A 25041-nucleotide genomic window follows, 5' to 3' on the forward strand; every position below is an offset into this window, starting at 1 on the left:
ACGTGAACCATTCACGACTTCGCTGCGCTTCGTTCAGTTGTTTCCGTATTGCCGCCAAGTTTGGACGCATTCGCTCCGCTCTTGTCGCTTCCAAAGTTCGCGTCGTTGTCGTCGCCATCGCCATCGTCGCCGCCGCCTTTATTTTGATAATAAGAGGCGCGAGTGCACTAAAGCCAGCAATACAAGCGGATAAACAAAATTAATGGCAATTGTGAGTGTTGAGCAAATTGCAAATCAATTTAACCCAAAATCCAACTAGGACAAAGGCAGCAAAAGCAAAGCTAGAAAGCGAAAGTTACTTTTTGTGCTTACCATTTACAAATTGCGGTTTACCGCTTGGGACACTGTGCACTGTGTACTTAGTTTTTTCTTGTTGCAGCTACTGTTGCTGTTGTTGTTATTGTTGCTGCTTGGGTCACAAAGGAAGCTTTGTAACGTGTTAAATTCATTTGCGCTGTTGTCATTGCCCACATTCCATCTGCAGAGTGCAAAGGCATATACGCATACAGATGCATCTATGTAAACACATACAGTCACACGCACACGCATACATATAAATACATATATGTTTGTATGTATATGCGTGCAAGAAGTGCGTTGGGGTTTCTTTTTATTTTTATTGCAATCTTTTAGGTATTTGCTTTTACTGTTTACGCATACCTTTACTTCTGCACACATACACACGTGTGTGAATGCGTGTGCCTTTGCGTGTGCGAAATCTCTTATACGGCGCCCTGTTGCGCCCTTGAGTCGCAGTTCCTCGCTATTGATATATGTATGTATATAAGGTGCGCCGCCCTCTTAGAGATATGTGTGGCTCATAAAACCGCTTCGAATCGATGAATTGCACTGTTGGTTATTACGTATACTCTATGTATTTGATAAGAAATTAATTTTTAATTCAACGCAAATTTGTAAAAAGAAAATCGACTGCTATATCTTTTTTTAATTTGATTTCTAAAATTCAACTCGTTAAACGTTTTGCCTAGCCACATCAAACAGAAGAAAGTGAAGCTTTAGCTTATCATTTAACAGTTATTTGGATGCCATATTCGTGCTCTGAAAATTAAATTCAAACCGAACATCGAGAACCGTAGTTATTTAATAATTGAGTTACCCTTGCTGGGGGCATTGTAGCAGGAGCAAGCATAACAAATGCATTAGGTGCGCTGTGATGTTTATGTGAGAGTGTGTTGTTTGTGTATGTGTGTGTGTGTATGAATAGAAAATCATTGAAATGATTAAATAACATCTCCTAACAAGGGACAATCACTCTCGACTAGAGCATTTAACCTACTGCTTCCGTTGCCTAGGTCAACTTCTCTGTTCTATATGAACTTAAATTTGCATTTGGCACGTGAGTGCTACGCTTTGTTTTCCTAATTTCTCAAAGTGCTAAAACACGTAATGGCCCTGAAGTCTCGCTGACTGTAATCAGCTATAAGCGGAAAGGTATTAATCAGACACAATTAACAAAAATATAATCTTTGCTGCGGTCAAATCTTAAAAAAAAAAGTAATAAAAAACAGAATATATCAAACGAACTCTTCTTTAGAGCTAATTATATGTGCTTCGCTTGCTTTTACTTATTAGTAATCAATTAAAGACAACTGTTGTGATTTATGACTGGATTTTTTGGTTTCGCTGGATGCGGCCTTCGACTCTTAGACTCTATGCCAAAGCGTGATTAACAAAGTGCGATCCGTAATTCCGCTCTCTCATATCTTTGTTAAGCTGTGATCGAATATATAAAATAAATATATGAGTAAATGTCTACATACCACAAAGTTAACGGATCAAAACGTGATCAGCACAATAGGTACATCATTAAAATGTAATCAAAACTGATGATGAATTGACTTTTCTAGTGATTTTATTTATATTTGGAATATAATTTTTATAAAATGATCTTTATTTCTTCTTATATCGTTATTATATCATTGTTTCCAAACTAAATTGAAGACATTTCTATGTGTACTCAAATCGTGATTTTATATATTATAATAATAAATAAATCTTATTTATGAAGCTATTAAACTTAGAAAATTGGTATTTCGAGTCCATTATATCGTGGAATTAACAATTACCTAATTTAATAATTTAAAATAATTTAAATATTTATAAAAATAATTTATATAATCCATCGAAAAGCTATAATCTTTATATTAAAATATATATATCTCATATTTGAAAGTGGCACTCTCGAGGCCAGAGAATATATATAATATAAATTATTATGGTGAATCGTTCGTATATGTATTCGATGTATGCGAACGAGTGACTTGATATCTATCACGTAGTTATTTTCTCTAGAATGATTTAATTTCTGAATTCTCTACAATAATTATTTTTTCATTTCCATGAAATTATGAACTCTATATATAGATGGACGTAGATTAAACCAATATACTCATTTCAATCCTGTGAATGATTATACGAATATTGCATCTTCTCGTCGATTACTTCCGGCTAGAGCACTATTGAATGTTATTGAATAATTTTTCCCATCTATCCAATCGTGTCAATCAAAATCCACTTAAAGCAAGATTCCATCTCCAATTTCCATAAACTTTTAGATTTATGTGCATTTTTATACAAATATTTTGTTGTTTTATTTATGAATGCATCTGCCGTTGACTCAAGCACATTTCCTACCTTAAATGTCTGTTTATTTATTTATTTGAAATGAATATTAAAAAGCTTTCAGTGCATAATTAAAAACACATTTAAATCTCTCTCTGATATAAATATAAAATTAAAATAAATATATTTTGAGTATTTAGCAATTTTAAACTAAATAAAAAAAAAAAATAAATAAAAAAGCCAGAGATGAACAAAAATTAAACTTTCTAGATAATAAATCCAATGAAAACTGGTTACACTTGGGCACTACCAACTGCTCAATACTTGCTCACAAAAAAGAATATAGGATATTTTCAGTTTGAAAATGGGAATATTTATATATTTAATCATATAATTTGTAAGCTTTTTTGTTGAGAAGGCTAAAAGTAATTTAGCAATTAAGCTCTGTGCCATACCTCTCGTAGGTATATATATATGATTATTAGTCTAACTATAGGAGAAGATCTAAAGTAATGTACTTGAAAAATGCTGTGATGTTAGCCATAAGACTGTAAAAGATGCATCCAAGATATCTGAAAGATTTTAAAACTCCATGTCCTTAACAAGAGAAACATTGCACGACACCCATATACTCTTTGTTCACTTTCGAGAGCGCTTTAATTGCTCAGATTATAATTAAACATATTGAACTTTCGCAACCCATAAACAGGTATGTGTTTTGTTTCACTCGGTCAGCTGTAAAGCGACGCTCAGAGCGAAATACAAAATTCTCGAAATGAGTCAAAAGCTATTGTGTGTGTCGTACTACTACATATGTACATACATACATTGAATGTAGTATTCGCACTGGGGAACATCAGGCAGACTTTGGCAATTAGCATAGATCATGACTCGGATGTGTATGTTAAATATGCTAATTTAGCATAGATTTCAATTGCAACATTTACTTCCGTGTGGGGAGACTTTCTACAGCAACAATTAGAAACATTTGTTTGTATTTATTGTTGTCCATAGAATGACAGGCGAAGTCTTTGGGACTGTCATATCTAAAAGGTGTTTATCAAAATACAAAACCAGCTTTAGTTCTCGTTGGGCAGACACGCGCTTCACTCAGCTCTGCCTCACTTTGTTTTGCTTTGCTTTAATCGAACGCATCGCTTGACACAGGAATCAGACGGCGCCAAGTACATTAAGCAAAGCAAATATGCTCAAATCAGAACCAATACTACTCACAGTATATATACAGGGTGGTTCAAGTAATGCCAGTTGATTCAAATATTCCATTTATCGTCTCTCAATCCCTGAGTCTTATTGCAAAAACTGTCTACCAAAGATTGTTTTTGATATGAACACAACTTTAATATGTTTATGTTGATCATTCTACTCCTGCTTTCAAATAAGACCTTTAGTATGTATTTCTTATAAGAATATGTTGCCCATGGCACAAAAAAAGCTCTTTAATGAAATTCACCAAATATTCCCTGACAATAAATTTACCATGTAAATTAAATGCAATTTTTTTTTCTAGCATTTATACTTGCAAGTTTTAGTCAGAGACTTTTAGAAACATGTGAGACTGGAAATTTATTTTGTAGTGAAGCGTGTCAGTTGCTGACAGAATTTGTATTATATATTCCATATTAGAGCTGTGATTACAAAATGCTGCAATTATATTCCGAATGCTACAACGTAATTACAAATGTTTCATAGATAACGTTTAATTTATAATAATACGTAATATGAACATGTGTATATATATGTATTTGCAATAACAATTTTGCACTATTGCAAAAGTATTGCAAATGATGTTTCGTAATATTTAGTTATAGCAGCTTCTATTTTTCTATACACGTTTCCAGATTAATATTGGTATAGGTTTTTTTTTTGAGACTTCCACAGAATTATTTATTATTTACTTTATTTGTTGACTTCTTATTATTGTTGATGTCGGAAGCATTTGCTAAGTTATAATGCAATTAAAGCATCACAACAATTTTTGTTAGACTCTGTTTGCCAGACGTAAATATTTCGCTTAACAATTATCGGTAGTGCGACGAGATGGATCTTGCTTAAAAACGCCGTACCAAAAGCGGAACAATCGTGATCCATCTGTTCAGTTCCACTTGGCTTCAGTTCTTACAGTCAGAGTCGTCTAGTCATCCATCAGCTCTTTACTCTCTGCCCCAGCTGCACGTTTTATAGCTGGTCGCCTCTACTCGCTCACATGACTCAACATTTATCGGTTTTCAGTTTCAGCCGGGCGCTTAACGATCGCACGATTGAAGCACCGTGAAGCCATAAAGACGAGCTGCAAAGGATCTGCATTGACTTCGTCTGCCTGGCTTAGCTTGGGCCCTTGGCTGTTTGATTTGATGCGGATAATGCATTATCAATTTGAACAGGTTTCTCGTTTCACTCTCTGCTCCAAAGAACATGAATACGCAAATAAACTGATTGACCAGGACCGCGTGTGACAAGCAGATTTGCAGGGAACTAACTTCCCAAGAGGGAATCGGGAATTGTTAAACCGGTTTAGCCCTCTTTTTGATTTTATATATTGGCCTCATGTTAATTGGCAGGCGAAATGTATTCCCACTTTTATGTCACTGTTAACTTTTCGATAAATAAGCAGAAATAAGCTGTTTTAGTAACTGGAAATTTGTTCTTTGCAAGGAATGAGTCGGGACATAGTATATATATGATATAAATGTCAAGAGAGAGGGAGAGGGAAACTGAGAGCGTGAGTAACAGAGCGATAAGAAAGAGAGTTGGAAGGAAAGCGAGAGACAGAGAGAGAGAGAGAGAGAGAGAGAGAGAGAGAGAGAGAGAGAAACAAGGAGGGAGTGAGCGAGATAGAGAGAAGGGAAGATCGAAGGAGAGAGCGAAAGGGTAGAAAGAGATCGAAAGAGATAGTAAGACATGTGTCGGAAATGCATATTAAGTAAGCCTTAATGATTTAAACAAATATTGAGAAAAAGCCCATATGTAACTTGATTTCGTTTCATACAGTTCAATGTATCTATACATTTAAAAATGCACTTATTAAATCAGTAATGTAGTTATGACCCGTATACATATAAATGTATCGATATACACCTGAATTTAATCATTATTCCGTCCTTGTTAATGCACATAAAAATATTCCGAATAATAATAACAATGCAGATATGTACAAATAAGAGATAGTCATTAAAATTTTAAACATTGAACTGTGATTTTTTTTTATTTATTTATTTTTTAATTTCATGATATTAATAAAACCGTATTGAGCCTTTGTCATAAGTCATAAGTTTGGCAGGTAATTTAATAAAAATCTATAATTAATATTATTTATTATTAATTTTTAAAATCATTTAGCTTATGTTAAAGTATTAACAAATATTTAAATTTTCATTGCTTACGATTGAAAGTTAAGATATGTTCTCTTGCGCATCATATGAATATTTGCGTGATTTACGATATATATTTCATAGATATATTTGAAGTGAAGATTGGGTCATTGACTTGCGAAACACATTCTGCTTCAGAGTTGTTAGCTAGGAATATGTCGGTGCTTATAATATATATAGATAGATAGATACTACTATTGAATATTGCTAAGTAGACAATAAAAATGCATGGTCCGAACCGTTGTGCCATAATTCCTTTTCACATAGTTTAATGAGGCGCGTGGTTCTTGGCATACCAACTGCGAATTTATGCAATTTGATAGCAACAGCAACAACAACAACGGCAACAACAAGAATAGCAACAATAACGCCTTGTGAAGGCCGCAACAGCAAATAGTCGAGAGATAAGAATAAATTCACAGCGTTTTCTTCTTTTATTAATGATTAATATTATTTATTTACAGCGCGTAATCAGCCGCGGGTCTCGCACAAACCAAAACAAAGTGAACCGTAATTTTTGTTTTTTTATAAAAATTCGAAAGCAAAACAATATCCAGCGATGCGTGTGAGACAACAGCATAAACAATAACAATTTGAAGAAACGACACGAAATACCCAATAAACCAAATTCAAAATCAAAACAGAAACAACACAAATATCATATCGAAAATCACGTTAATTCCGCAATCTGAAATCTTGACACGTACGACAACAACTAACCATTGTCTATATAGTATACGCAGTATATCAGGCACTCGAACATAAATCTATGCCACGCTTCTAAAATAACTAACGATCTTTCAAAATAAAAACACCTTTTGGCTTTATAAAGAAAACCCTCCACCTCTAAAAACAACAAAAACAGAAATTCACAATGGATCAAACGCGCAGTATATATAGCAAGCAGTCCAAGGATGTCGAGTTTCAGGACGTTTTCTACACAGTGGATAGGCGCACAAGTTTCTGTGAGTATACAACATAGAAGATATGGGACATGCCTATAACTAATGTAAAATTATGTATTCATTGTAGTCAACAAATATGTATGTAAATATAGAAACTATATTACGTACAATTATAATAATATTCGAAAGTACCATCTGAATCACTATTCTACAGAAACTAAACTTTGTATACTTCTATCGTGAACTGATATGAGGGCTCGGGAAATTATTTTGTTTTATAAACGACTTGCTTCTAATATAATATATTAGAGATGATAGAGAGCTAGAGTCAACTCTTATACAACATGAGCCCTAGCTCTTCCGTATAGAAAATATAAGCAAAATAAACACTTCGTTTGATATATTATTCTATATAGTAGCGGAAATAAATAAAAAATGTATATACCATATTTAACAAAAAATTAAATGTTGAAAAAATTTGAATGACAATTAAAAATTATAACAAAAATGTAAAGTAACAAATTAAAAAATACAAATAAATTGAATACTTTCTATTTTATACTTTTAATTACTATTTTATACTTCTTACTTACTTTTATTGTTAGTTCTTGCTTAACTTAATACTTCTTTAATTCAATTTTTAAAAGTAAACTCGAAATTATAATAGACAGTTTCAAAATCCTTTGATTAAAAATTATTTGAAAAGGGAAAATATATAAAAAAATTTCAACCAAAATAACAAATATAAGAACTTCCATTTTATATTGAAACTTTTAAAATGAACTTTTGAACTTTTGAAAAAAAAAAAAAAAATCAGTTTGAGTATTTTCAGAATATGTTTCTACACAAAACAAGAAAAGGAGAATGATCGAGTGCTGAAAACCTGTTAGGCTTTGCACAGACAATTGGCTCGAACCTTTAACAGAACCAGCTGACATTTTTGGCTAAACTTTGCAGCTGTGGAATTTTACAAAATGTGTTTTTAAATGAAGCCTATTTCGAAATTGCGTCTTCAAAGTTTTTACTTTTGTATTACAAACTTGTTATCTGGCACATGCATAAATTTTAAAGTACTACACATAAAATATGTTTATTTTTTTTATTTTTACTTTGAACAGTTTAATAACTCATCCAAAGAGTTGTTTAAGTGGACAGCATTTAACACTATGATTTGGTGTTTCATTGCCAGAAATAAATTTTAGGCAATTTCACAATTGTATTTGCATTTTATAATTTTAACTAGAAGTCTGCGAACTTGACTGTTTGCTAAATATTTTGTTTTTTATGGACACTTTTTATGTGGGCTTTTCTAAGGTCTGAGTAATATTATTTATATAATAAATTAGTTACAGCTGTTGTTCAACGATTTCATTTCGGTTTAAGGTTTGTGGAGTTTCGCAGTTCGAATTGCGACTCGCGGGTAATTTAAATGTTGCCTTAGTTTCGGTCTCTTGAGCTATTTCGACACATTTTGTTGGCTGGCCAAGCGCTAAGTGTTCCATAATTATTCGAGACTGCCGGGCACATGAAACAAGAGAGCATAAAGAAATATGATTTTGTAGCTGTTGTTGTAAAGCGTCTATTGTTATTGCAGCTCTAACATCAGTTACAAAATTATACTTTGGGTACATTAAAATGGGGTGTTATGTGCCTGTGTAGCAAACGGTGTGCAATTTGAAATCAACTAGACTCTCTGCTCAAATTGACCTCATTTAACTTTAAGGACTCGGTCACATATTTGTTAACGTCTAGTCCTATGTTTATGCATAGGGTATCTTCAATTCTTATACTTTATAAGCAGCTTCTCAGCTGTCAATCCAAAACGCTCTGCTAATTGAATTCAAATTGTGATTTGATCGGCTTACAATTAGCTTAGCTCAGCTTAACTCAGCTTAGCTCTTGCATTGTGTTTGATATTTTGCATATGTTGACCTCATTGAACTCGTCCGATATCAGATTTATAGCTATCCGATTTGGTGAGTTCTTTGAACTATTGAAAAATAATTTATGACTCAGTTACGAAATAACACAAAGGCAAACATAACGTCATATATTAACAAAAAAAAAAAAAAAATTAAATAAATTATATATGTATATATATACACTTAATATATAGGGTATTTAATAGTGGCATACTATTTCTAATGATTTTTTGCAGTTTTATATCTTGATATTTATTTGTCAATCATCTTTTTTTTTTAGTATTTGTTAAATCAGATGCAATTTGTTCAGCTGTGTTCAGGTGTTAACTGTAATCATTAGCTCTGAATGATCCCATTTAACTTGGGATCTATATATCTATATATAGATCACATACGGTTAATGGGATTGCATAGAATAATTCTTGATTATATCTTATTATTGTGTGTATATTATTCTCTTTATAATATGCATTTTCATTTGATCATTGACCTGGCTCTCTATATGACTTATATATAGGAAACTTTGTATATGGGTTGCTCAAATTATCTATAATGAAACACAAAGCGATACATCTACACAATACTCGATATTTGTAGGGTATTTTCTAGCTATAAATTGTGCAACTCTTGCTTTATTTCTTGTTCGCTCGTTGACAGCTGTCGTTTTTTCAGTACTTGTCAAATGTATTGCAATTTGGTCAGCGCTGCTCAGCTATTGGCTGAGTTTCTCATTCCCATCGGATCGAAACTTGTTTCCGTCAGACCAATGTCTCGGCAGCTCAGAGTACTTGGAGTATTTCGCCATTGACACATAAATTGATTCGAAACGAAGCTTTTCGATGCTCGACTTGTTCGAAGCAAAGCCCTTGCCAGACGCCCAAGTTCACAGTACGCCTCGATTTTTGCACTGTCACAGAGCCAAAGTACGCATACATTTAGTTGTACGTGCTCTGGGCAGTTGGCAGTCGAATTGGCCGCGATTCGAACTGAGTCAGCTGGAGCCGTCTTCGCGTGACGTCACAGCTCGCACAGCAAATAAAACGTGAGATATGCCTATTTGCATAAAACACTGTTAATTATATATATTTAAGCTATCAGTGCTGATCAACTGTATTCAAACGAATGCTATCAGATATATGAATATTCAATTACAGGTGAGAAAGGAGATTTACTCATTTGAAATGCCGCCAATTTAGCTTCAGCTGAGTTAATTATTAGCTACTCACTCGTATTACTAATTGATTAATAGTGATAGCTATTTATATATTATATATATCGTCTCTCGTTTGAGTTGCACAAAAAACAGACTTTTCTTGGGCAATGTTCACGGAGCTAATCAACATTGCTCATACGCCATGTGCAATGTGCAATGAGAGGCGCGCGATGTCGCCGCATGCGGAATATCACAATAGGCGATAAATGGGCACACATACATAAGCATATATATTTATATACCCACATAGATATATGTAAACATAAGTGTGTGCATGTGTATGTATCCACAAATTGTGCTCAGCTACGAGTTACTTCCTCATGAAAATCACTTGTTGCACGAACTAAGCGCGAGCTGCGCCTTCATCATTATCAGCAACAGCATCATCATTATGATGCTCGCCTGATGGTCATGCACATAAACAACAATACGAGTAGCCGCAACTCGATTATGTTGCAAGTTGGAATAACGAAATTTAAGAAAAAAACAAAAACAAAAACAAAAGCAAAACGCGAGAAAAAAAATTGATCAACTCTGATTGAATAATTTTCCCCTTATGCGCGTTCATTGAAAACTCGCTGCGGTAATTTCCATTTCTGTAGTCGGCGCTTTTTCCCAGCTTTTCCTCGAAACTGAGCGCGCTCCGTAATACAAACTGACTCATTTATGTCATAAGTGAGTATGCAGTAACTCCCCATCGGGATGGAGAGGTTTTCTCATTCTTTCTTTATAATTTAAGCTCAGTCTGGTTTATACCTATTTATATGACAAGCGCTGAGAAATGAAGCTGATTAGATCTGCGTGACTGGCGAGCGTAGATGTATCAGCTATTAATCTTAGTTAAGAATATATTCAATTTATGAAATAGGAAATATTACGTATTATATTATATGAGACGTTGAAAGTATACTTTTAGATTAAGTAATATGTTTATATTAAAAGTAAACAATACAGGTAATCTACGATCAAGTATTCCCACTATTGTTAGATTAGCCTTACGTGCTACCATGAAAGTAGTTGTGTTTGTAATAAAAAGCCTCGTTAATTGTGGCTAATGATTTATTTAAATTATATTTCCAATCATTTTTGCAACACTTCATCATCTCACCTAGTCAAATGATAATATATTCATTGTGTGCTAAGTCAGCCATTAAATCGCCATCAATAAAACAAATTAGATATTTAAGTTTGTTGAATGCAAATTTGTCATGCATTTGTGAATTACAGCGCCCTCGACTTAAGTAATGTGAAGAGGCAATTGAGTTTATCAATGAACTTGTGTTTCTTTAATGCAATGCAAAACACTCTCAATCGACACTTGAATTTATGGAGTGCCAATTGAAAATCGAGATTAATGTCCGAGTAAGATAAATGAGTTCACACTGCAGCTAACTTAATCGAATGCCTGATTATAATGAATTATCAATCAAATTAAAATGGAAAATTTTTATATTTTTTTAAATATAATATCCACAAATAAAATCTAAACTATCTACATTTTAATATCTTATTTATAGCTTAACGTATCACATTAATAAACAAGCATAAAAATAAACTGAAGTCGCATGAAACGTAAATATAAAAATACTGTTTTTTTTCTTATTATTTATTTATTAAGTAAACAGTTGAAAAGTTGTAGAGAATACGAGTTTTCCTGTAAATGTTTATAAAAGCGCCCTATATAATATAGTCCATGTATCAATAGAAAAGGTGTTTCCTTATTTTTAAAGGGTATATCCAATACTTAATAAGCTGACAATAAGAATGTACAACTCCGAATTACAAACCTCTTGATTCCATAAACAAACCCAGTATACTCTTCCCTTTGCACTTCGTGAACGAGTATCAAACCCCGTATTAAGCTGATTTTGTATTGACTTGTAGCTCACGCTTTACCTATCCACATCAATATAATTTTTAATTTATTAAACATTCTAACAATTAGCACAAAGATAAATTGATATTAAATTATCTTACTGCGCATTGAAATCAATAAAAAATATTAATTTGCATTTTTTTTTTATCGAGAATAATCAATAAATTTATGCTTTTTTTTTTTTTTGTATATATTTTGAACACCTTTAGACCTAGAAACTTTATATACATTTGATTTAATTTGATTTTATTCTGAAAATTTCATGAAGTTAATATATGATTCATGTTTATTCGATTATGTTTATAGGCCCACTACAATTTGGAATTTAGCTAGCCAAGAGACTTTCCAGACACATTAACTAAATTGCAGCAATTATTGATGTTGCTTTGTGATTCAATGAATAGATTATAGACTGATCTCATAATGCTAAAATGTATGATTGGGCGAGCCGGTTGATCCGGTCGGTCACGTTTATCTGCTGATAGATCATTAAGTGAATCTATCGAAATACGATCAGTGTTGGCCCCAGTTTTTGTCACGTTCTCGACTCGCGGAACAGGCCAGCCGCCCACCCGGACGCATTTAAAGTTTTCAGTTGAATTTAACAATTTGATCACGTCGCACTTTGTGACTGACTCACTCGATGTTTGTTCACTCGTACTCGTTCTCGTACTCGTGTGTTTCACTGTACAGGTAGTCAGTCCACTGAAGTTCACCTACTTTTGACACTGGCGCCTGGTCAATACGAGAGTGGGCGTGGCCAACAGCAAATATCGCCCTCAATGACGAAAGCCAAAACACTCGAATTCAGAACTTGGCTTCAACGTATTGCTGTTGCTTTTGTTGTTGTTGTTGTTGTTGTTGAGCAAATGCAAACAATAAATTGAAAACAAAGCAAAACATATATTTGCGAAAAGCTAATTGATATGTAAACTTGGCCACTGGTCTATGGGTATACGACACAACGACTCTAATACTAAGTCTGTAGAGCTCTCGTTGATTTGCTTAGGAGCTTTGCCGCTGACCTTCTTTGATTTACACGTATTTGCGATTTTTGGCTGTTGCGCAAGGAATTCCAATGGATTGATCTAGCTCGATGGGAGGTCTATGCAAGTCTCTGAAGTGCTTAAAGCTAAGGCTGTGAGATCTGAGTAGTCGCCGTAGAGTAGAGCAAAGCCAGAAGAGACACTAGCAATTAGAAAACTATAGCTCATTATATATATATATAATATATCTGAACTATATAATTACAAAATGCTATGGATCAAGGGTTAGTGGGTTCGAGTTCCAGACAAAAGTAAATGTTGTCTGAATGAAAGCCCTGCTTTGGCAGTGCTTATTAGACCTGGATTGCGTGATTTTAATTTCAATTGTCCTATACCTATAATGAACAAAATTACAGTTACAACATCCATTATTATCATTTTAAAATGCATATCACATTTATAAATACTTCAAGCATAACCTTGATAGGAATATAACCTCGAGATAGCTCTTAGAATAGTCCTATTGAGTTTCCAACAGCTGTGGATAACCTGTCGGCCTCCAATATATATATTTATATATTCCTTTATCTACTTCTATTTTCTGAGCATATATTGATCCTGAAGTCGAACATTGAAAGATGATAAGGTAACATCAACTACTACTTATATAAATAACCAAGAGATTATTGATTAAACTAATTTTCTTTAGTTTTTTGGCTATGTTCATAGAGGTATTTGCCTAGATTAATGTATGCGTTTTGTATGGTGTCTTATGTGTAGTAAGAAACCCTAAAATGTTGATTAATTGAATATCTCACCAGCATAATACTTCCGTCATTTCCCATTGTTATCAGCCTAGTATTCACGTTCAGTGAGTCTAAATAAATTTCCATTCAGAGACTGTTAAAGGTTCACTTGGATCATTATCAGCCTTGAGCGGCAAGTCTAGACATAAGGGATGACATGTGAAAAGAGAAATCCAGCTATAATCCAGTTCAAGTTCAACTGCTGATAGTTTTATTAATAATTGCAAAAATGTTGATAATTTTCGACTGTCGATAAGGAAGGCAGCTCGTGAAGCTAAGCCGGCTGCATTAGCCCATTAGCTTACTTTCGCATATAAGTATGTATTTATATATATACGTGTATTCGTCAGATGTGGCAAATGTTCAGGGCTGTTGATAAGACCAATAAAATTGAATTGACACAAATACTCACAGACAAGGAACGTGCAAAGGCCTTGGAAATCCTTAAAAAAAAAACGCAATTAATTAATAAATCACATTTGCCATCCAGCCAGACTTTATACAAACACACATATTTGTATGTATATATATATGCAATGTATTCAGTTTTTTGCTTATTATTGAAATATAATTAGAAAATAACGTTAAGTCAAGGCAGATCGTTTGTCATTAAACTATTCCTGACGCTGTCTAGTCAAACAGAATTAATTAGCCATCCGCCGTGTTGTGCTCCAACATAAAACGTGTTTTGGGCGCTTGGATTTCGTTTATTGTCAATTGAGCAAGTCATGCTGAATGGTAACTGACTGACGAGCAGTTCGTTACGATTCGATTTGATGTGGTCTGTGAGTTCCGAGTTTTACCTCTTCATTTCACACCTGTCTTGGGTGTAATGACTGTGAGCGCTGTAAAACTTGAACAGCATAAACTATTCAGCTACTTCTTGACTTTTATTACCCCAACAAAGCATAAAGAGCCGTCATAAAGATAAACGATTTGCCTCACTCAAATGTACAGGGTATACATATGATGAGAAAAGTGATTCAGTTTGGAGTAATTTATTGTATATTGTTGTATTAGCAATTAGTTGTGATCCATCGAAATTCCAATTCTAACTCATCATTTGATTCATTTGTTGTTTGTTGTTTGCTGTTTGCAGTCCGCTTCGCTGGGCAGCAGCAAATCTTGAAAGGTGTAAGCGGCAGCTTCCGCAATGGACAACTATCGGCTATAATGGGCCCCTCGGGGGCAGGAAAAAGCAGTTTGTTGAATGCGATATCGGGTTTCAGGTAAGCTAAACACTAATTATATACAAACTAAATATGCAGAAATCAAAATGCGAAATACGAAATACGAAACACAATGTCCCATGAACTTCTGGAACATGACGACATCGATATTGTAACCGGTTGCACGATTCAAATACTGGAAATGTGACGTTTGAAATTAACAAAAATCCCATCAAATCGATTAGAATCTAATTTATGCTGTATGTAGTCTGAAATACAAATTATTGGCCGTAGACAGGCAAAAAAAAAAAAAATCAAAACAAAAACAATTCCATTATCTACTTTATAGTACTGGAGTAAACAATAAATACAATATATTCCTAGTTGAGAATTTTGCATATTTGTATGTAAAAAAAAAAAAAGCGAAAGGGGGCTCTAAAAATAATAACTAAAAAAAAAAATTAAAATAGAAAAATGTAAATTTAAAAAATACAAAATATTTAATAATACATATTTTTTTAATAATGATTCGATTCTTGCTAAATTATAAATATAAATTAATTTAAAATTAATTTAACAAATTTACATATAAGAATAACAAATTCATTTTAAATATATAATACATATTTAAAATGAAATGTAAATTATAAAAATTTGGCTATGAAATTATATAAACTTTCTTATATATTTAAATATTTTTTATTTTCGCATTCCGAATACATTTTTTAATTATTTATAAATATGTTTTTTAATGACTATTTTTTTTTTTATTATTCATATATATATATTTGTTGTTATATATTACTGTTTTTACATACATACATTAATAACAAAGAAAAACACATTATTCTAAAACAAATTATTTTAATTCATATAGGCAATTATATTTTGCTGTTAAATACGTATGTATCGGGACGAACGACTGCATAAAACTCGTTCACAGTTCAACAACACTTAAACTCAGAAACACAAAAAATACATATTCGCTACGCTCAGAAGACAAACTGAGTTTTCTGCAATTTCTTAATGACTATAGGAAGATTTGTCATAGAGATCGTTAAGAGTTAAGTTACTAGCATATTGTTTTTGTAGTTTGAAACATCATCAACTATATTCCTTTCATTTGGCGAACAACTAAATTGACTAATCAGGAATTAAATGCGAATCTGACAACCGAATTGCAAAAATATTCTAATTAAAAGAAGCAAAAAAAAACTTGTTTTTTGGCTACATTTGAAGTATTGATTTTTGCTAAATGAAGTATGATAGACTGTGCGAATTTAAAAAAAAAAAAAAAAAAAAAAAAAAAAAAAAACAAATAAAAACAAAACCAAAAAGAAATCAATAAAAATCCATAATAAATATTATTATAAAAATATCGACACATATATATACATACATATATTATATACATGCTTTTTGGTGTTGCTTCGTCATTGCTTCATCGTTTATTTGAGCAATAAGCGAAGTTCATAAGAAAAACCGAGAGTGAGAATATATAGGTATATATGTATGCATATATCTACATTGAAACCAACTCATTTTGAAGGCCAGCTTAGCGTTTCAGCATATAATACTTTCCGGACAATCAGAATTTCTATTTCTCTTGACATTGAATTTGCACCTGAATTTTATAATTGATTGTAGAACAACTGGCGTCAAAGGCAACATCAAAATGAGACGAGATAATGCCTGTTATATAACGCAGGACGATCACCACCAGACACTGCTCACGGTCGAGGAGCTAATGAATCTCTCATGTGACCTGAAACTGAAGCAGCGCCACAAAAAGGAGGAGATGCTTACGGAAATACTCAAGAATCTGAATCTCAATCATCGCCGCAACGTCACCGCCGAAAAGCTGAGCGGCGGCGAGAGGAAGCGGCTGTCCATTGCGCTCGAGCTGGTCGACAATCCGAACATCTTCTTTCTCGACGAGCCGACCAGCGGGCTGGACGAGGTGACGGCGGCGCAGTGCATCCGTCTGCTGAAGGCCATGGCACAGGAGGGTCGCACCATTGTCTGCACCATCCATCAGCCCTCGGCCACCATCTACAACTACTTCGATAGCATCTATGTGCTGGCCAAGGGCCAATGCGTCTTCCAGGGCACTCCGCAGGCCACGATACCCTTTCTGCGTCTGGCACAGATTGACTGCCCAAGGCACTACAGCCCCTCGGATTACAGTAGGTTCTTTGATTGTCTTGCCTTGCCTTGGTTTGCTATGACTGATTCCTGTTACCCATTCTATTTTCAGTCATTGAGGTAATTGATGCTGAGGAAGGACATATGGTTCCGTTGCTGAGTGAGCTGACGGAAAACGGCAAGCTCACTTATCACACCAAGCACCCGGACTTGCCTCTGGAGCCAATGCAGGCCATCACAACGCTGTTCGTGGAGCAGCCGAAGCGTCAATTCTTGCCCGCATTCTTCGCCGGCTCAGCTGCATCCACAGATGGCACATTGATGGGCGCTGCAGGCGCTCTGCTCGAGCAGGTGAAGGTCTTCTCGCAGCATCTGCAGACAGAGCGTCGCGACATCTCTGGGGTGCAGCAGTTTCTGGTGCTGATGCGCGTCATGCTGCTGCGCACCATGCGTGCCCGGCTAGCATTGGCCATACAGCTGCTCCATCACACGCTGTGTGGCCTGTTCTTTGGCTTAATCTTCTTCCAGCTGGGCAATCAGGGCGGACGCATGTTCGATCACTTGAAGTTCTGCATTGGCGCTGTGCTCATGATCGTCTACACCCAGGTGATGGTGCCCATACTCAGCTGTAAGTGCTCGACAGGATGCCTTAGGCCACTCATTGCAACCTTAATGCCATTTCAGATCCCGCAGAAGTTAAGGTAGTCAAAAAGGAGACCTTCAACCGATGGTATTCGCTCATGCCGTACTATATGGCGTTAAGTGTTTCTCGGCTGCCGCTGCAGGTGCTTCTGAATCTTACCTTCATGGCCATGACTTATTGGATGTCCGGACTGCCCGAGCAGATGTGGCGCTTCTGTATTTTTGTGGCCGTCGGACTGATGATCTCCCTCGTGGCGGAGGGCATGGGCCTGGCAATTGGCGCTACCTTCAGTATAACGGTAAAATATATACGAATTATTATTGACATAAATGTTGATAATTCAATGTTATCCCACAGAATGGCAGCGTGGTGGGTCCAATGATTATAGCACCGCTCATGGGTCTGGCTATTTATGGATTTGATTTTGCCTCTCAAATTCCTGGAGCCATGAATGTCCTCATGAAGTTTAGTTATGTGCGTGTAGGCGTGGTAGCCCTAATATTGGCCGTGTTTGGTTTCCAGCGTGAGGAACTGGACTGCGATGAGATCTACTGCCACTTCAGTGATCCCCGAGTGCTGTTGAAATTCCTGGACGTCGACAAGGTATCGATACTTCATCAGTTCGGGCTGCTGGCTATGCTGATGATCTTCTTCCGTGTGATTGTGTACATCAGCTTGCGAAAGCGCTGCTACACATGAGCAGCAGCTATATATAATATCTATATATGTATATATAGTTATAGAAAAACGTCTATGCTGTGATTTGGTCTTATACACCCACACGTAGTGCAGGTGTTTAACTAGTAATAGAAACTTAACTTACAGTTGTACATACTTCAAACTGTTAAATGTATTTTGTGCTCAGTTGATTGCCCCTTGTAAACCCTAATGTAAGTCGGTGCTTAGATACCCACTAATAATGTAAATATGTCACAAATATATCTAATATAGGTAATATATGTTGACAAACGCACTTTAATGCCTTTTATATAAGATTAATTGTTTGTAAGAGTTCTGGTAATAGTGACGTACATTTATAAGAGAAATTATATTTTTACATATTGAAGAAAAAACTATTAAAAACCTGTTTATTATTTTAAGCTCCAGCTGGTAATTAATGCTGTGATTTGGTTGTTGAGCTGCGCCAACAAAAGTACTCTTAAATCAGTCTTTGATTTCATTAAATTATATATTTTTATGTCTGCTCTGAAATAGAAATAGAAAGTACTTTAAATGTTTAAATTACAGTTTCCTCTTATGAGCTATCGCGCTTAAGCTATCGATAAATATTCTACAGGCCGATTAGTCGAGTCGGCAACAAGTGCACCCTGTGAAGTCTAAATTGGCAGCACTATGATCAATTTGTTTTGGTGGAAAGTAAAAGTTTAAAAATATTTAATATACATTTGCACATTTATTTATTAAGTCAGCTTATTTAAGCAAGGTGATTTTATATTGTGATAATGCTGCTAATAGCAAGATGATGTCCATGATGAATATGTAAATGTACGTGTATTTTTGTTGTTGTTGTATTAGTTATTAGTTATCTATAATAATGCTTTTAAATTAATATTTGATTGAAGCACCACTACAATCCCATTTCGATGTCAGACTCATCGTTGGGCAGCAGATTGGATGCAATGTCTGGCGTCTGCTGGTGCATTTGATACATTTGTTGATTGTGCTCGGATTCTGCCTTGGTCACAGCCTGGATGTGTTCACGTAGCGGCTGGAGCATGTCGATCACCTGTCTGAACTCAGTTGTCAGCTGTGACGGCAAGCCCATGAGCATTTGGTTGACACAGTCATCTATGACGGCATCCACTTCGACATTGTTGCCATGCCCGAGTTCTCCACAAAGATAAAGCAACGTTTGCAGGCCCAGGATGAGCTCTCGCGTGGCCTCCACCTGGACGTTGCTTTGAAATGGCGCTGCCTTCATATCCATTTCGGCCAAGGTGCGACACTTCTCGTAAAGCTTGTTGCGCGGAACGCATTTACTCTGCATTGCCTCCTTCTCGTACTCGGACAGATGATTGTGGGCGACGCGCAGTGGCTCCAGAATGTCAGCGTTGACGCGATGGAGGGTTATCATATTGGCCGCATACCGGCGCTGAAGCTTCTCACGAAGCGGCGTCTGCTTTGTTTCACGCCGGGCGGGCGCTGGCATGCCACTGGCCTCCACTTCCTCGTTCATGCTGGCCATGTCCTGCACGGTTTTGCGCTTGAGGGCCACCAGCTTTTGTAGCTGCAGCAGCGAGTCGAACAGAGCCTTTAGCTCTTCGCCATCATCAGATGCCTGTGAAGGCACCTCCTGCTTCTCGTCAACGCCTTGTATGATGCTATCCAATGATAGGGCTTTGCAGTCTTGCAGCACGTGGAGCTGCCAATCAGGCACTTTCATTACGGTATGCTTTCCTGCCACATTGAACTTGACCTGGTAGCTGCTGTCCCTGGGCTCGAAACTGACGACACGCCCCTTGCAAAGCACCTGAGTTGGTATATTTAAAAGGCTGACCACCTTGCAGTCCACTGATAATGGCATAGGAATGAACTTAGGCATCAGTTCCAATGATTGTGCGTCCTTTTCCGCATTGAACTTTCGCTGCTGCAACTGGCGGACAACGTTCCGGCAGCGCTCCATCTCGATGCGCTCCCTGGCAATGAAAGCTGTAGAGAACCGACGAGCCTTGCCCATGTTGCGGCGAATCATCTGCCAGGCACGACGCGGCAAGTGGCGCGTCTCCACCTGGGGATAGAAACTCTGCACGTAGCTGTTCATGTCATAGGAACTGCTCAGTATTGCCTTGTCGATAAAGGATTCGATGAACTCGCACCAGATCCAGCGCTGGCAATTTGGCTGCTTCAGATATTTGTACAGTCTCTGACTGACCGTGAAAGTGGGCTCGATGTCCGCCTCCTGGACGCCCTCAGTAGAGGTCTTGGCACGTAGTCGCTTACTGAACTTCGGCAGCTTGATGAACAGCTCGCCATCGTCCTTGTCCGCCGTCTGCGATCGGAGCAGACGTTGCGATTCGTTTGCCTTCGACATCCTCTGCACGCGGTGTAATCCAATATTTGATAGCTGTGGCGGTGTTACAGCGGTTTCGGTTTTGGTTTCGGCTGTTTCTTGACTAATATCTGCAAGGGGCTCAGACATTTTGTTATATTTTTGACAGTAGCTTTCAAATGCTACACGATGTAAATTTTACCGGCGTCTACTTCCAGATTCCTGACTTAACAGAGACTACTTGCTAGAATAATCATGACTGCAAATAACCAAAATGACATTTCCGTTGCGACTGCAAATTCGAAATTGGCTCAAAACAGAGTTGTAAATGAAAAGGGGTGACCATACTTGCTTTATTGAAGCTCAACGGCTTCTGTGGATCGTCGAAAATGAAAAACAATTTCATGTTTATTTTACTTGGTATTTATTACATTTTTGTGAATTATATTAATTTTAATGGTGACCCAAAGTCAACAATTAAAGCTTTTTTTAATATGCAGTTTCTTGAAAATTTCGGACTGCATTAGAGCCAGTTCGACTACTTTTTCTTTGACAGCCCAAACATCTCGGATAGGGATTCCATATCACAGGCTTCTTTGCTCGTCATCTTGGCCTTCATTTTCGAGAGCAATGCATCCATTTTGGAACAGTCGGTGGCCAGAGCAGGATGAGTTTCTAGATTCACAATTTGTCCGGTTCGGCTGGCAATGGAAACTTCACGCAGCTTCCGTGCCCCGTGAGTAATCATCATCTGAATGCAGATGCTCAAAATGACAATTAAATTAATTTAACAGAAAGAAGATACTCACGTCCATTAGTTTCAGACCGATTGGCCGATCTGCCTTCTCAATGCCAAACTTCTCACAGAGATTAACGCAGGTGTGCTTCAGGGAATGAATCCCGATGGTGTTCAGAGTGCCATTGCCAGAACTCATCATGTAGAACATTCGCACCACCAGGCACCAGCGTTGACGTTGCCCCGGAGTTGCCTTCTGCCAGACGTGACTTCTGCCCATATAGCTGTGGCCATTGTAGTTGACATCGAAGTGCGGCACAGGCAGCGCCACCCAGTAGCTCAGCTCCGAATCGATCATGGAGTCAGGCATAGCCACAGAGGCCGGCTTCGGAAACTTTTCTATAGGCAACTTGATAGCCACGAGGAAGTCGAACACTATGCTCGTACTGCACTTCGCCTTCAGCTGGGTGGCGATAATGGTGTGGGAACTGACCGGATATAAAGATGTGTGATAGCACAATTGGTAGCTACGTCCAGAACCACCCTTGCATGTAATCTTGGGCTGTGGCCTCAGCAAATTACTTAAATCATTGCGTAAATGGGTCTGTAAATAAACGGCGGAGATCAAAGAATCCCCAACAACCTGCTCCTTGAACACCGAGTGCAAATAGATGCAGTCGTCGTTTTTGATTTCCGTGTAGAACGGAAAACGCAGATCCAACAGCAGATAGCAATTGAAGTTGGCGGGCAAATCGACCTTACTTCCGCTTATATAGGTTGCTGCAAATGGCGATGATGGCAAACAATGCGAGTAGAGAATAGAGATCAGTCCTTACCAGTAGCTGACAAATTGCTGAAACTGCCAGCGAGCATTGAGCGACGCTGCTTGAGTGCTGTATTTATCCAGCCAGCGATATAGGCCGAGTCATAGAGAAAGTCCTTGTGCTCCTTCGGAGTTACCTTCATTTGCATGACAATATTCTGCAGACACTTATCGAAAGTTGTAGACATTTTTCTTCCAATTCCCCAATTAAGGTGATTTCTGAATCCAGGTAATTAACAAAATAATATTCGAGGAGTTGAAAATTTTGCGAACCCTATTTTTTGTTTGTTTCTAATACGATTCATAGAAAATATTTCTACTTTCGTAATATAATAACGACTTCTCGAAGAACGTAAGTTTGACAGTAGACGCAAAGCTACTGTAATGGAACGTTGAATATTTCAGAGTGAAGTGAATAGCAGACGATTTCGTTTAACGGTACTTTTAGTTAGTATTGTCAGCAGCCTTGAAGCATGGGTTTTCAATACTGCTTAGTTGATGGGAACGGAACGAATAGAAACGATTAGTGGGAATGGAATGATCAAAAACAGATTCAGCTTAATGGCTGCTAGCAGACTGTTGGTATATACATATTTCAACCCACTTTTATAGAGAACTCTACTTTCTTATGTACAATTTACAAGTTTGTATTGAAAAAGTATGGAAAAAGTTTATGTACCGAAATTTCGAAAATCCGCTTCGAAACCGATTTGCAATTTAATTTACATTGGAGATATTAGGGTAAAAATAAAAGTTTCGATTAGAAGTTGCATTATTTTTTCATGGTGCCAAGTTTTTCCTTGCGTTTCTTCACATGCTTTTTTACTTTGACCTTTCGCTGTTCGGCCTTGGCATCCTTAACCGCTTTCTTACGTGCCTTTTTGCTGTCTGGGGATTCGTCACGTGGCCGCGCCGAGTTTTTAAACTTCGACGTTTCATCTTCGTCCTGGGAATCGCTTTCGTTCTCACTCGACTGCTGCTCACTTTCCGCAGTTTTATTTTCTGCATCCAAAATATCTGGTTTCTTCTGCACATCTAAAGCTGAGTTTAGACCTGTGATTTTCGCATATACAAGATCTTGCTGGACACCCTGCTTGGCTTTCGCCACATCACGCTCAAAATGGGGCACCTGCAAAGAGATATTACAATAAATTCCAATGCGAGAATCTAAAATGTTCGTTAGCTACTGACCTCATCGAGGCGTTTGGGAATGTAGGTGTTTTGCCAAACAGCCTCGTCGATCTTTTCTTGCGCAGTGATGGCATCAAAATCCCGATCTTTGATACGCTCTGAAATACGTTCCAAGCATTCCTCCATATTCTGCTCGTTTATGGTTTGGTCTGTGATGAAGTCGAACAGCTCCTTCACCGTCATGGTGGCCACTGCCTTTTTGCGGAAGAACTCGGATATGTTGGTGCAGTCTTTGCGTAAAAAGTCGAACGCGTGTGGATGATCGTGTTCGACCGCCTGGCTGACATCAATTATCACCAGCTGGCCGTCTTGGAACAGTATATTGAATTCTGAAAGATCCGCGTGCACCAGTCGGCATTGATTGTAAATGCGCCACATGATCACCACGCAGTCGCGGTACAGCTCACGTGCCTTTGAAGTGCTGAGTTCCACATCTTTTAGCTTTGGCGCCGGCCAGCCATCGCGACCGCAGAAGCGCATGACCAGCACATGCGAGCGCAGCAGAATGGGCTCGGGAACGGGTACGCCAGCATTGCGCATGCGCAGATAGTTGCGCATTTCCTTCTCGGCCCAGGTGCGCACCATCTTTCGAGGATTGTGTTTGCAGTAGCCATGACGGAAGCGAAATTCGCCTGAGACATACTTGTCGCGATCCTTGAACACAAGTATAGAGGTCTTGTAGATTTTAATGGCGTACTCATCTTCCCCATTCTTAGACACTGCATGGTAGACGTTAGCCTCCTTTCCGGTGGATATGCAGCCATTGATTTCTTGAATGAGACCACGGTTAAGCAGCTTGAATAGTATCATTCTTGTGCGTGGATCCATAACCTGTTCTGCCGTTGCTCGATCATGCTTATCACGCACTCGTACTCGCTCCGTCTCCTGACGACGATCAAAGCTCACCAGTCGGTTGGCTGCCTGTGCGCTCATATTGGTGTTTGGATCATACTTCTCCACATTTATGCGTGCCGAATAGCGACGCAGTACTTTCTCATTGGGCTGGTAACTGCTCACGCGCTGCGTGCCGCCTCCAGACCCGCTCCCAATGCTGTTACTACCAGTTGTAGTTAGCTGTGGTTGAGCGTTGTGCTTGTTGAAACCACTGTAGGATTCCTCGTAGGCATCGTAGTCGTCACCAACATCAAAGGCATCGTCTTCATCTTCATCAGCATAGTCTGAATCCGTTTCTTCGCTTGAAATTGCACTCTCTATAACTTTCTGGCTAAGTTCGTCGCTAGCATCTTTTTCGTCAAGTTTAATATTCTTGAAAATGTCATCCTTCACTGTAAGGGATTTAAAGTCATGAATCCACTCAGACTTTAAAGCATTGAATATTAATTATTAAATAGTTCTTAGCATTCCAAAATTAATTTTAGCTTACAGCTTTTAAGTCTTCTTCATCTTCCTCTGGATCGCTATATTTGTGTTCATCAGTCATTATGTGAGTGAAAGCAAAGGATATTTGTAGATGTTGAATTTAATACTTATCACGAATTTGAGGGTATTGTATAGCCCCCCTTAATATATTCAAAACCTCTGCAAACCAACTTTCTGGATTAATAACAATTGTGAAATGTATGGAGGTTGCACGTGTAATTCACGAACAGCTGATCCGTTTGCCAATCACATCGCACGATGACA

General features: G+C 37.2%; 4 protein-coding genes across 6 annotated transcripts; 1 reads left to right on the forward strand and 3 right to left on the reverse strand.

Annotated features, from left to right (window-relative positions):
* The first annotated feature begins 21 nt into the window (after positions 1-21).
* LOC108613621 (ATP-binding cassette subfamily G member 4) lies at positions 22-18610 on the forward strand. 2 transcript variants are annotated; one of them, XM_018007187.2, is made up of 7 exons: positions 22-211; positions 6437-6937; positions 14780-14909; positions 16497-17035; positions 17107-17622; positions 17679-17935; positions 17995-18610. In XM_018007187.2, the coding sequence occupies exons 2-7, from the start codon at positions 6847-6849 to the stop codon at positions 18334-18336; spliced, it is 1875 nt and encodes a 624-aa protein (XP_017862676.1). In that variant the 5' UTR covers positions 22-211; positions 6437-6846; the 3' UTR covers positions 18337-18610. The 2 variants fall into 2 exon arrangements, with proteins under 2 accessions (XP_017862676.1, XP_089324354.1); XM_089468228.1 differs by lacking the exons at positions 22-211; positions 6437-6937 and adding an exon at positions 13364-13520.
* Positions 18611-19050: 440 nt separating this feature from the next.
* Positions 19051-20939, reverse strand: aly (always early). Of its 2 annotated transcripts, XM_018007193.2 has the most exons (2): positions 20850-20939; positions 19051-20778 (listed from the first exon to the last, which is right to left on the reverse strand). In XM_018007193.2, the coding sequence occupies exon 2, from the start codon at positions 20687-20689 to the stop codon at positions 19226-19228; it is 1464 nt and encodes a 487-aa protein (XP_017862682.1). In that variant the 5' UTR covers positions 20690-20778; positions 20850-20939; the 3' UTR covers positions 19051-19225. The 2 variants fall into 2 exon arrangements, with proteins under 2 accessions (XP_017862682.1, XP_089324360.1); XM_089468234.1 differs by having other exon boundaries at positions 19051-20922.
* Positions 20940-21054: 115 nt separating this feature from the next.
* On the reverse strand, positions 21055-22730 carry LOC108613631 (uncharacterized). The gene is made up of 3 exons (XM_018007198.2): positions 22220-22730; positions 21457-22163; positions 21055-21398 (listed from the first exon to the last, which is right to left on the reverse strand). Exons 1-3 carry the CDS (start codon positions 22392-22394, stop codon positions 21186-21188), a joined length of 1095 nt encoding a protein of 364 aa, XP_017862687.2. The 5' UTR covers positions 22395-22730; the 3' UTR covers positions 21055-21185.
* Positions 22731-22876: 146 nt separating this feature from the next.
* Positions 22877-24923, reverse strand: RIOK1 (RIO kinase 1). Its single transcript, XM_018007192.2, has 3 exons — positions 24782-24923; positions 23398-24717; positions 22877-23335 (listed from the first exon to the last, which is right to left on the reverse strand). Exons 1-3 carry the CDS (start codon positions 24836-24838, stop codon positions 22979-22981), a joined length of 1734 nt encoding a protein of 577 aa, XP_017862681.1. The 5' UTR covers positions 24839-24923; the 3' UTR covers positions 22877-22978.
* Between the last annotated feature and the right edge of the window lie 118 nt (positions 24924-25041).

This window comes from Drosophila arizonae, chromosome 4, assembly GCF_054131065.1.
Source record: "Drosophila arizonae isolate 15081-1271.41 chromosome 4, UAZ_ARI_1.0, whole genome shotgun sequence".
Lineage (NCBI taxonomy): Eukaryota > Metazoa > Arthropoda > Insecta > Diptera > Drosophilidae > Drosophila > Drosophila arizonae.

Bases quoted from the DNA above. Each gene is read 5' to 3' on its own strand.
- aly (XM_089468234.1), bottom strand. From the start codon at position 20,797: ATGTCTGAGCCCCTTGCAGATATTAGTCAAGAAACAGCCGAAACCAAA.
- LOC108613621 (XM_018007187.2), top strand. From the start codon at position 6,847: ATGGATCAAACGCGCAGTATATATAGCAAGCAGTCCAAGGATGTCGAG. The intron at 14,910-16,496 runs GTAAGCTAAACA...AATTGATTGTAG, and splicing joins AATGCGATATCGGGTTTCAG to AACAACTGGCGTCAAAGGCA. The intron at 17,036-17,106 runs GTAGGTTCTTTG...TTCTATTTTCAG, and splicing joins CTACAGCCCCTCGGATTACA to TCATTGAGGTAATTGATGCT.
- LOC108613631 (XM_018007198.2), bottom strand. From the start codon at position 22,394: ATGTCTACAACTTTCGATAAGTGTCTGCAGAATATTGTCATGCAAATG. The intron at 22,164-22,219 runs GTAAGGACTGAT...CGCCATTTGCAG, and splicing joins CAGCAATTTGTCAGCTACTG to CAACCTATATAAGCGGAAGT. The intron at 21,399-21,456 runs GTGAGTATCTTC...ATCTGCATTCAG, and splicing joins TCGGTCTGAAACTAATGGAC to ATGATGATTACTCACGGGGC.
- RIOK1 (XM_018007192.2), bottom strand. From the start codon at position 24,838: ATGACTGATGAACACAAATATAGCGATCCAGAGGAAGATGAAGAAGAC. The intron at 24,718-24,781 runs GTAAGCTAAAAT...AATGCTTTAAAG, and splicing joins ATGAAGAAGACTTAAAAGCT to TCTGAGTGGATTCATGACTT. The intron at 23,336-23,397 runs GTCAGTAGCTAA...ATCTCTTTGCAG, and splicing joins TTCCCAAACGCCTCGATGAG to GTGCCCCATTTTGAGCGTGA.